We start from the raw sequence: 11,484 nt of genomic DNA, 5'->3' as shown, positions 1-11,484 counted from the left end.
AAGTTGTATGTCTCCCGCAATTATTACATTATTTTTATAAACGATTTGTGGATTGTATAAAATGTGAACATTTTATTAGTATAAAAAAAACCAAGCATTATTATTTATATATATAATGCTTAAATAACATTCTTTATCTCATGTTTAGCAATACATTGAGATAATGCATTGTATTTGTAATAGTAATGAGAAAAAACAATTGCCATTGCTCGCACATACATATATGCGTATATGCAAATATTTTCTTATTCTTTAATTATTTGTCACATTACCTTTTGCTAAATAATTTATTCAGGTTCCATAAAATGGGCATAAATACTCCAGGAAGTTGAAAATAATCTTCGACAACCTGAAATTTAAATATTTTCTATTAATATAAACGTACAATCGTAATAGAATTAATGATAATCATCAACTTACCATTGTATTATCAATTCTTAAATAATTTTATAAAGTTTTCTTAAGATAAGTTAGAAAAGTATCCTTATAAGGTGCGTTAATTTTTTCCAGCCATCGATGGAATCGTTTTCCTCCTGTAAACAAAAAGGAATAAAATTGTTAGTTGCGACAACTTTTTAAAATGCATTTTCCAGCATCTGAATAACAATAAAAACAAATTGATTGTTCAGATGCGTTTCACGAGTTTGAAATGAGCGCGCCAAGTGGCAAGCCTGGAAAACGGAAGACCGCTCGCCAATCCCGTTCGACTACGATTGCACGGCTGCTAGCACACTTCGGACGCAACGCGACCGAGGACGACAACCGTAATGGCTGGAACAGTTCGGGCGTTATAGTGGCGCAACATCCAAAACGTTTCGTAGTGCCGTCGTGCCGTCTCGCGTTACGCAGTCGTAATTCACTTTTCCGTCCGTCCGGTGTCTCCTCGTTACGGTGAGTATATCCATCTCGACAGCGATACCCTGCCCCTTTAATAGAATCATCGTCAATCATACCGAATAATGTGTTCCTTTTTTTGTGTCACGACGTAATGTCAACGTGACAAATTGCGAGCGAGTTGTTTCGAGCGAGCGTATCGTCGTCGGTTCTTTATTATACAATCTCGCAGCGCGTTTCACGCTCCTATTGCCGGAGTGTAACGCGCATCGTGTCGCCATACGGATAAACTTTTTGCTTTTTTTTTTTGGTCTTGCTTGGAAATCGGTTGCGGTTTGATGTGAAGTTGCGGTACATGTGGAAGAAACGCGGAGATTGTCCGTGGAAAATTACGACGCGACACACGCCACTGCGATCCTTTCGACCAACCGTCTGTTTTCTCATTTAGGTTTTTTTTATTGTGACTGTACGATTCGTGCTGGCGAGATTTCGACACATTCGATTCGCATATGCGAGAATGTTATTGTGACGATCGTCACGAATTTTCGCATTGTGCTGCTATTTAATTCAATGATATCATTAGCGAACGTTCACACGTTCATTTAACGATCCTTAATTGATAAAGATTCTCCCTATTGGTCATTCTTTTTATAATTCTAATATTGTGTATCGCAATGTGTAAATATTGATGTTCATAATATATGAAGGTACACTTTTCTTACAATTTATAATATTTTCGCGATTTAAAGTTTCTCGTAAATTTTTAAACGCTCGCAAAGCACATAAAAATATTACAATAAAGAGCAACGCTTTAAAGATATCTAATTTTGAGATCTACAATTTACAAGAGATTTTTATTTTGATTTGAAAAATGTGAAAAGATCAGGTTCAACGGTATATTTCAAACATTTCCGCATTTTGTCGGGTAAAGGCGGACAAATATTCTGCTTTCGCACCAGACAAAGTATTATCTTGCCAAATAAATAAACATTGGAAATGAAAACAGAATATTGTGATATCACTGTTACTCGAGCAAATTTCGCGCATGATTCATAAAATGTGAGCAACATTATAGTGCATGTGTGTGGGACAAAAAACGGTGAACATTTTTGAATTCCTTTATTATCTTTATATTTATTTTGAGATATTTTATTACGAATTCTTAATAGTTACACCGATAACTTATCGCATACTGTAAGATATCTTACAGTATAATTGCATGTGTGTTACGTGTGATTGACGATAAGAAATCAGGAATTTCCTTTCTCCCTCGTAATTATCCGCGCGATATGCAGGATATCCTCGAAGTGATGAAAATAGTAAGAACATTCCATTTCAGATTAGACTTGGACTTGTATGCAAAAATATTTGTCATGCGAACTGAAACCATGTAGTTTCTTTAATATTTCACGTAAAGTATCCAAAAAATAAACCTTATCAAAATGCAATTAATGAAATTGTTTGCATTTCGCATACTTCCTAAAATGCCATTCAATATTTAATTTATGTTTTAAAATGATTAATAATTTTATATAATTATACACATGTGTTAAATTCTGCAAAATAAATCTAGAAGTTATTAAAACATATATATTTCTTGGTAAATATTTTATTTTTCGCGGTATCGCGGTATCGCGTAATATTTCATGTCACGTTAATATTCATGAAAGTAATCAATGTTAAAACAAAAAAAAAACATGCAGCGTAAAATTGCAAATAATTGATGATCAACAAAAAGTTGATCGCGCGCGGCGCAGAAACGCAGTATACTCGCGGCAAAGAATTGATATACCAGATTGTACTAAATAAAAATTTCTTGTGCGCAGTGGCAGATTCTGCGAAAAACCTATCAAGATGAGCGACGAAGGATTCGACCCATGCGAATGCATGTGGAATCATCTGTCTGTGCAGCATCTACTTTCTATTGTAAGTTGCGCGAGAGGCAACGCGAGTCGCGATCGGTGTCGTCGCGATAAAAGCCGCGCGCGAATAACGGGGGATATTTTTTTTCCCCGAACATTTAGGTCTCTTAAGCCAAAATAATAACGAGGTTTCTTCACTTGAATAATTTGTAACGAAATGACCTCTTCTGTTTAGCTGACAGAAATTTCTTGCGCCACGCAGTTACATAAAAATGTTTGAATTACGTAAGTCAATTGCTGGTGCATGATACGTTACATGAATCGAATATGAGGACTCCTAAATTATAGACTCTTGCAAAAAAAAAAAAAAATAAGACTTGTCTTGCTGTCGGATAAACTCGTTCGAATCTTAATGCGAATTAAACAAGCGTAAAAAGTATTTCCATTTAAAATGTGATCAGAGTCCGCAGAAGCGTTGCTTTTACGGGACGCAAACGTATCAATGCATGTATTTATGTAACTAAACAACAACGGATCTTTGTGGCAACATTCGCGATTTACTATGTATTGTAGTTTCCTGAAATACTTATTTGCAAGATCTGTGAAATGCTTGAACGAAATGAGTTATTTATTTTGCCGTGCGGTATTTTGCGCGCGAAAGACATATTTCACCGTAAACTGTATTATTGTTTTAGTTACGACAATCGCAGGATTATTGTACGGAAACCGAGTGCTTCAGTGTGTCGAGAAGTATGTTTACTATATACTCTGATAAATACTTGTAATTATAATAAATATCTCAATCATGTTAAGTTAAGTTAACTGATTTTATCAGCATCGATTAATTTTGTTTTTCCAGAACTAAAAAGTAGAGGAAAAATATGGATTTAAGATATTGATCACAAGTTATATAACAATAATATTCCACCCACACACATTAGAAGTAAATACATTTAACATATTAATTTGGGAAAAAATGCCTTACGTTTCTTTTCAGTTCCAGGACCACCGCCGAATGTTCATAGTGAATCGTCAGACTTTGTCTTTGCTTGGTTCGTTATTGCCTTCCTCGTTCTCATGTATGCATTTAGACCGAGATCTTTGCGACAGCCGAGCAGGAACATTACTAAAAACAGCAACGAGCCCGTGAGTATATTAATTTTCTCTCATTAAACTTAGACGCATATCTCAAACGGTACTTATTTACAGGATTCGCACGACGATCCATCGCCACCGACCGTGAATTAAAGTGTAAATGGCATCACAGGGAGATCTTGTTATTTGAAGTTTTATACCAGGATCTGCGCTAAAATTGTAGAAATAGGGGAAAGTTATGGTAGACGCGATGTTGACGATTATCTTGTAATATACGCGTTAGCGAGTTATATCAATCGAATTTCTGGAAGTATAATTTCCTACACACATGCGATTATTTTATATGACATAATATATATATATATATATATATATAATTTTTTTCTTTAGATTCTTTCTACGAGTATTATGTGCGTAGATTTGTCTACGGATAGTATAAAATATTACAATTTTTCGAAATAGTGATTTAACGATTACATCATTAATATGAAATCTCTAGTATTCTTTACTCTGACGTGTTCGTCGAAACTAGCGGATGACGGCAGGTAATGGATGAATAAGTTATTATTAACCATCGACCAGACACATGAACTTTAAAACAACGTTTTTATAATATTTTTTTATTCCTTTTTACGAATACTATCACGACTTCAAAACGTTTTTTCATATCTCATATTGTATATTCATAACATTCTAATCAGATGTTTATAAATGTTGTAATTATTTTATAAAATATAAACTTTGGATAGGCAAATAGAGTCTCGAAATTGCACATAGTATTTTCTTTATAAGTTGATAAAACTGCTTTTTCTTGACACATATTGAATATAATGATTTTATTTTCTTCGTATAACGTATATGACCCAGTAAGACTAAAAATTGAACAATAATATTTAAAGATTTTAAAATCTGTACGGAGAAGATACTAAGAATACAACTGTGTAATGATAAAAATAATGTGACTAGTCGAAGGTTAATAAGATAATACCTGCTTGTGTGATAATAAAGATGTATTATACTTGAACATAGTTCATCTTTATTAAAAACATCTATTATTAAAAATCTGTTATTAAAGACGATAAAAAGTTTAAGTACCTGCGAATGGATAGTCATATAAAGGAGGTATTTATATTTAATATGGAAACCATAAGAGAATAATTCGAATCTACTCAGAATTACAAAAAGTAATTCACCGCGTCAAAGAAACATTCACGTATGATTACCGAATGTGCAGTTATCTATTATAAAATAAATCATGATAATCAATAGTTTGGGATCTATGTGGTTCAAGCTATTTATAATTTGTCTTTTTCTATAACATGAATGTAATAAAAAAATATGGGAACACATTTTTTCATTTTTTAGCGTTACACGAAATTAATATTTACAAATTTAATTTTTACTGTTCACGGAGAAAGATTAAAATATTTATACACAGTTTTATAATCATTTCGATATTACTCAAAGTGCAAATATCTTGTAAACGTTTTGCGCAAATCTGAAGAACAGAAGATATCGTGATTATACACAAATAACAGTTATATTAATAGTACTTCGCGACTTTCGCATAATGAATATGGTCTATGATTAAATGTTTTATACCAATAACAATGTTATTCAATAATGTACATTCCCCATATTTTCGATAATAAAACATTTCTCCACATTGCAAGATTTCTACTTTTTTTTTTAAATTAATGCGAATAGTAAATAATATACAATATATGCTTTGAAGAAAGTTTTTAAAAAAAATTGATGTTATGTGAAATATAATGAGAATATGAGATATTTTTACATGAAACATGGTTCTTTATAGTACATCTTTATTATCATTACAAAATAATTTTATTTTAGATAAAAATGCTATAGCTATTTTTGTACAATATTAATATATTCAACTTTATCGTAGCAGACAAAACAGCAGAATTACTATTTATGAGTCATGTTAATTGTACAATTTATTATTATTACTTCGGAAATGATCCATATACATTTCTGAATCGAAATTATATCCCTAGCAAAATTAGCATATTTATATAATATATGTATAAGAAAAATGCTGGTTGACAATATTCACTGAAACATTCGTAGATCATGTTTCTGATGAGGAAAATTAAATTATTTATGCAAAAATTATCATTGTGTCCAATGAAAATTATTATAAATTAATCATTGTAGTGAAATGTGGGACTTGAATATATTTACACATTATGCTCTGTGATCTCAAATTTAGCAATTTAAACTGATACTCGATAGTTTAATCGATAAATTGTTCATGAATTTTATGACTTTAGTTCATCACAACATGCGTTTTCAAATATGTATTACTTATCACAGATCACAGATTAATATTTCATTTCTTTTCAATATGTACAAGATATATGTATCGCGTTTGACTAAAATTAAGCAAAAAAAAATCGACTTATAAAGATATTGTAAAAATAAAATAAATATTTACAATTTTCTTTAACAGTGATTATGTAACGAAAACCTGTCTATATTTTGTACTTTTGAAAAGACAACAATTTACGTTGTTTTTACACACACATAGGTATGTGTGCATGTATATATACAATGTGATACATTGAATGAATTATACCTATATTATACATCGATGCATAAAATATCGTGCTCTATACGTCATTTATAGATTTATAATAAATCATTAAGATGTTTTAATGATACTAAATTTTTATCCGAAAGCATCTTATTATAATGCAAATTTATAGAGATTTCTTCACAATTTCGAATAAGGTGTACTTGGGAATTTAATAAACAAAAATACGTTCTCGATACATATAATGAGACAATCCATATATAAAAAAATAAAATATTCCATTATGGTCCGTTAATGGACTACGATTCGGTCCGCGGACGGTGCTGTTTGAGATATCTGTTCTCTAGATATCATCATCAATGAACACATATGTCTTACATTACACTTTTAGACTCCAAAATATCTATTTACAATAGGATATCAATCCTATATATTTGCAAGTGTTTTCTTTCAGCTTGAATTAAAGAGAAAAAAATAAGGAAGAATACTTCTTAATTTACCCACTTTAATCAATTTTAATTTTGATTTCACACCAATTTTAGTGATCATAAATATTTCTCTCCCGAAAGATCATGTGTATAAATAGTCAATCGATGCTTACGGAACGCTATCAATCTCTCCGTAAATTGTCTATTTATGTTTCTTGATTCAGTCTTGCCATGGTATTTCTAACTTTTTGTAAGACACCTGTCATCTGTTCATATTTACCTGTTGAGTCAGGTAAGTTCTCGAAGTTGATAAGGTTGCTAATGTTTTTGGAAAATTTTTCCGACGACGGCAATTTATTATACGGGGATGCACTTGACAGTAGTGGTGTACCTAAGTGCACCGACTTAATGGAAGATTGATGCGAAGATTTTTGCGCAGGAGTTGAAGTAGTCGCTATGTGGGAAGGCGACACGTTCAAATCGCTGTTGAATGACTCGTCAAGACAGTTCTTCACCGAGTCTTGACTTGTGTTTAAAGATTCGCGCGATGTGCAATGGGATGTAGTCACTGTATCGGAAAATGAGTTATCTGACACAAATGTGGCATTTGAATCAGTTTTCAACGACGTGAAACCGCTATTGGACTGCGAATTTGCATGTTCAAGTTCTCTAAGTAGCTCCTTTTTCACATATTCCAAGTCAGACAGTGATGGCGAATTTATAGTCAAGGATGTGTACTGAAAAAAGAAACGACATTAGTTGAGATGTCTAAGGAAAGTGTCGCATTATATTTAAAGACATACTGTAGAATCAACTGGGGACAATTCTCGCAATTGCGAGTCTGAATCTTCCGTTGTTGATTGAAATGCTTCTGATGATGATGATGTTGCTGCTGTTGCCGCTGGTGGTGGTAGTGGTGGTGGCGGTGGCGGTGGCGGCAATGGTGCTGGCAACGTCTCCACCAATTCCTTGGGTAACGGTGGTATGAAATGTCCATTAACAGACACATTATCCACGGCACCTTCTGTTTCAATTAAATAAAAAAGTTACTTATATTTTAAGAAAGATTAACGAAATAAATTTATTCGCGTTAAAATCACTCTTATTATTTTTCATGAAATTATTCTTCTATAATAATGTAAAATTTTTCGTGTTATTTTGGCGTACCTTCGAGGTCATCTATTTCCATGTCACCGAGCGTTGACGGAATATTCATTACTGGTGGAGGTAACACCAACTTCTTCCGTTTGTAACCATCGTCTGCCTTTTTACCTTTCAAGTATGATAACATTATCTCCTTACTGTGCATTGGTTGCATTTGTGGTATCCTACACTGCTTGTGGCTGTCCTACGATCAACAATATAATAAAAAATAATTAGAACAAAAGTTAAAAAATCAACGACATAAAATATTTTTAACTTTGTAAACATTTATAAAATATATAAACTTGTAAGCTAAGCTGAAGCAACAAAGGTTACATACATAAACGCGATATATAAACTTGTAAGCTATTGTTAGATTTGATATTTAAGATCAATTATACACTTGTGCTAGCAACTACTTACATCAATCATATTAGGAGCAGGTAGTACATTAAAACCAGGAAAGTCATATATCTTTTTCATGTCATATTGATCTTTATCTATCTCCGTAATAATTTCTCCTTCTTCCTGATTCGGGTCTGCCTCAGCTACCCCATCAGAATTGAACAGTGATATTCCAGAATGTTGTAAGCGTGCTTCTTCCAACCAGCCTGGTGGGTAGCCAAACATTCTCATTCTAACAAAAAAAAAGTTTTGAATTCGTAGAGAATCTCATTGAAAATTGAATATTTTCTCATGTTTTTTGCTCAAACATTCACCCAGTTATAGAAAGAAAATATAAAACACCGTCAAGTCAACTTGTTGCAAAAGAGCGATAGTAAATAATTTGAAAAAACAATGACAAATAATAGAAATAAATACAAATGTCGATTTGAGCAATAGAAAGAGCTAGTCCCTCCTGCCAAATCCAATGGATTACGTAATTAATATACCTATATATGTGCCTAGGTAGTTGATTGTCTTTCAGTCCTAAAGCCTTTCGTAGTTTTGGGCTCAACTGACCAGGAATCATATGACTAAACCTCTGATCCTCGCTCATATGATATCGTACTCCTGTATACTTTGCAACAAATTCTTTACGATTCTTATTAATATTGGCTTGATTTTTAGGCAACGGACATTCTCGCATATTATGATTTCCATTACAATTGAAGCAATTTAATTTTGGAGCGAGATCTTTTGACGTTTCAGAGTTTGATTCCTCAAATGTACCCTTATATTTCTAAGATGAGAACAATATTGTTTAAGATATACAAATAATAAATGTAAAAAAAAAAAGGAATGAAAATTCTCTCACTTTTAAAGTAAGACATAATAAAGTTTATAGTAGCACTTACAGAATGACAAAGTTATTTATTACTGCATTTAATAATTAAGAAAAATTTGTATATAATAAAAAAAAGTGACATACTTGTCCATATTTTGGGATGTCCAAATTATTCTTTACATTTGGTTGTTTATCAATCGTAAACAATAAATCGCAAGTATCATCGCTTTGCATTGTGTCATTCGGTTCACTATTACTTTCCATAAATGATTCTTGATCTTTGGAATTATTTCTGTTATCCCAAATTTCTAAAATCAAACTTGATTCATTTACATCTTCCTTTTGAGATGGATCCGATTGCACTAAAGTGTGCAAAAACTCTCTTATTTGTCGTCGATATTGTCTGCAAATACATGAAATTCATAAATTCACAAATTACATAACAGATTGTTTTAATAATTTAATTCATATATTAAATACTATTTTATAAAAAAAATGATCTGTGTTATAGTTTTGGTTTATAACTTCTAAATAAATATATAAAATTTAGAAATATTTCAATCTAATATATTCAATATAATATATTGAAACCAAATCTTCAACTCAATCAACAAAAGAAAAATATATTCTTCTGACACAGACAATAGAAAACATGGTAAACAACAAACTTAAATTACAGAAAGATTCAAATAAATAAAAGCATTAAAAAACTATATAGTATGTCCAAAAATTTGATATTAATACGCACTAAGTATAGAATTTTAATCAGTAGTTTACACTTTGACATCCTTTCAATATATTTTATTTTGACATTTATCAAACCCAAAGATTTGACATTCCTTTTTAGCTATCTAATTTTTACCTTCATATTAATCAAATATTATCAAGCATAGGACATAGTTTTCGTCGGATAACAGATCATATTTCTAAAAAAATTTCCCGCGTGCGCGCGCGTTGTAAACAAAGCATAGGACGTATAATAATTTCGTACCTCGCAGTCTTTTCATCGCGAAACATAACCTTAAAAGCAGGCCGCAAAGTTTCATCGTTCGACTGCATATCGCTGGATGAATGAGTCGTCATTTCGTTAATAGCGTCAACGTCGTCCGTAGTTAAATACTCAGTCTTCTCTGAATTGCATATTGCACTGTTGTCGAGACAAGTAATTTCGTTATCGGGACTTGAATCCAGATCAATCATTTCTGGCTCCGAATCTTCAACTGTTATCGTCGAATCCAACGGGATTGTGTTCATATTCGGCACGTGAACAGTACTATTCATCATAAACACACGACAAATCCTGTAATATTCGCGCTCCTTTTGTTTTACGAGATGGGAAGCGATCACTGAGATGTGTTGATCAGTATTTACTTCTCACATATACGCAATTACCCGTCACCCGTGTAGATAAAACCAATACTGCGCATGACCGCGCATGCGCACTCATAGTGGAATAGCAGTCACTTGGAAAAACAATATAAATACCAACGTTTTTTAATTTAAATCTTAAAAATTTCTATTAAAATGTAAAAAATTAAAATTTTCTCAATTTATTGTATCAAAAGTACACACATAATTCTATTGTAATGATATGATATGATATTATCCTAGCATATTCATATCTTTTTGTATATAGATAATTTTGTAAAATGTATTAAAAGATAGAATTAAGTACTTACATTGATTTATGAAGTGTCGATAGTACACATGAAATGAAAAATTATGTTTTCTCTGCGATTATTAAGAGCCAAATAAAAATCTGATGAGATAAAAATAACTTTCTTGATATGCCAAATTGCTATGTCAAGTTGTAAAATTTAGTGTCCCCTATATCTTCCTAGAATGATATGATGTGAATTAAATTCTATCCTAGAATGAAATTAAATCAATATTATAATAAAAATAAAAATATTATATTCTTAATATTCTTATATATTAATTAAAGTACGAAACTAAAAATTAAATTGACATAATTAAAAAATAAAACGCATCTCACCGCAAAAATAAAGATAAGAACAATCTAATCCTTCTAAAGTTCTCAATTTTGAGCTCCGCCAATACAGCCCTTATTGAAGCGCTTATGCACATCTTAAAATCTTCATAGGAAGTGATAATCTTTACAAGGATCGGTATATAAATGGCAAGAAGAAAGGTCAGGGATGTGTTCCACCACTTAGCCAACACTCAAGGTATAGGAAGATCGTTGGGAGAATGACGTCTGTGAACAATACATCAACAATCAGCCGACAGTTAGATTTATATCTTTATACCTTACCACTCCTTATTTCAAGGTTAAACAGTCGAGCGATGCTACACTTATAAGTGCATTGCGTCACG

The 11,484-nt window shown here is 31.9% G+C and overlaps 2 protein-coding genes across 3 annotated transcripts; one reads left to right on the top strand and one right to left on the bottom strand.

Moving 5' to 3' along the window:
* Nucleotides 1-635: 635 nt before the first annotated feature.
* LOC105677425 (small integral membrane protein 14) lies at nucleotides 636-5,463 on the top strand. The gene is made up of 5 exons (XM_012376022.2): nucleotides 636-891; nucleotides 2,661-2,760; nucleotides 3,392-3,446; nucleotides 3,694-3,842; nucleotides 3,906-5,463. Exons 1-5 carry the CDS (start codon nucleotides 650-652, stop codon nucleotides 3,942-3,944), a joined length of 585 nt encoding a protein of 194 aa, XP_012231445.2. The 5' UTR covers nucleotides 636-649; the 3' UTR covers nucleotides 3,945-5,463.
* LOC105677429 (zinc finger CCHC domain-containing protein 8 homolog) lies at nucleotides 4,254-11,428 on the bottom strand. 2 transcript variants are annotated; one of them, XM_067348821.1, is made up of 9 exons: nucleotides 11,144-11,428; nucleotides 10,827-11,016; nucleotides 10,139-10,610; nucleotides 9,292-9,550; nucleotides 8,813-9,102; nucleotides 8,343-8,556; nucleotides 7,944-8,124; nucleotides 7,580-7,800; nucleotides 4,254-7,513 (listed from the first exon to the last, which is right to left on the bottom strand). In XM_067348821.1, the coding sequence occupies exons 3-9, from the start codon at nucleotides 10,429-10,431 to the stop codon at nucleotides 6,983-6,985; spliced, it is 1,989 nt and encodes a 662-aa protein (XP_067204922.1). In that variant the 5' UTR covers nucleotides 10,432-10,610; nucleotides 10,827-11,016; nucleotides 11,144-11,428; the 3' UTR covers nucleotides 4,254-6,982. The 2 variants fall into 2 exon arrangements, with proteins under 2 accessions (XP_067204922.1, XP_067204923.1); XM_067348822.1 differs by having other exon boundaries at nucleotides 10,827-10,984.
* Nucleotides 11,429-11,484: the final 56 nt, after the last annotated feature.

The sequence above is a fragment of the Linepithema humile genome, chromosome 2 (genome assembly GCF_040581485.1).
Source record: "Linepithema humile isolate Giens D197 chromosome 2, Lhum_UNIL_v1.0, whole genome shotgun sequence".
NCBI classification, from domain to species: domain Eukaryota; kingdom Metazoa; phylum Arthropoda; class Insecta; order Hymenoptera; family Formicidae; genus Linepithema; species Linepithema humile.
This window is presented reverse-complemented; position numbering and strand designations above follow the sequence as displayed.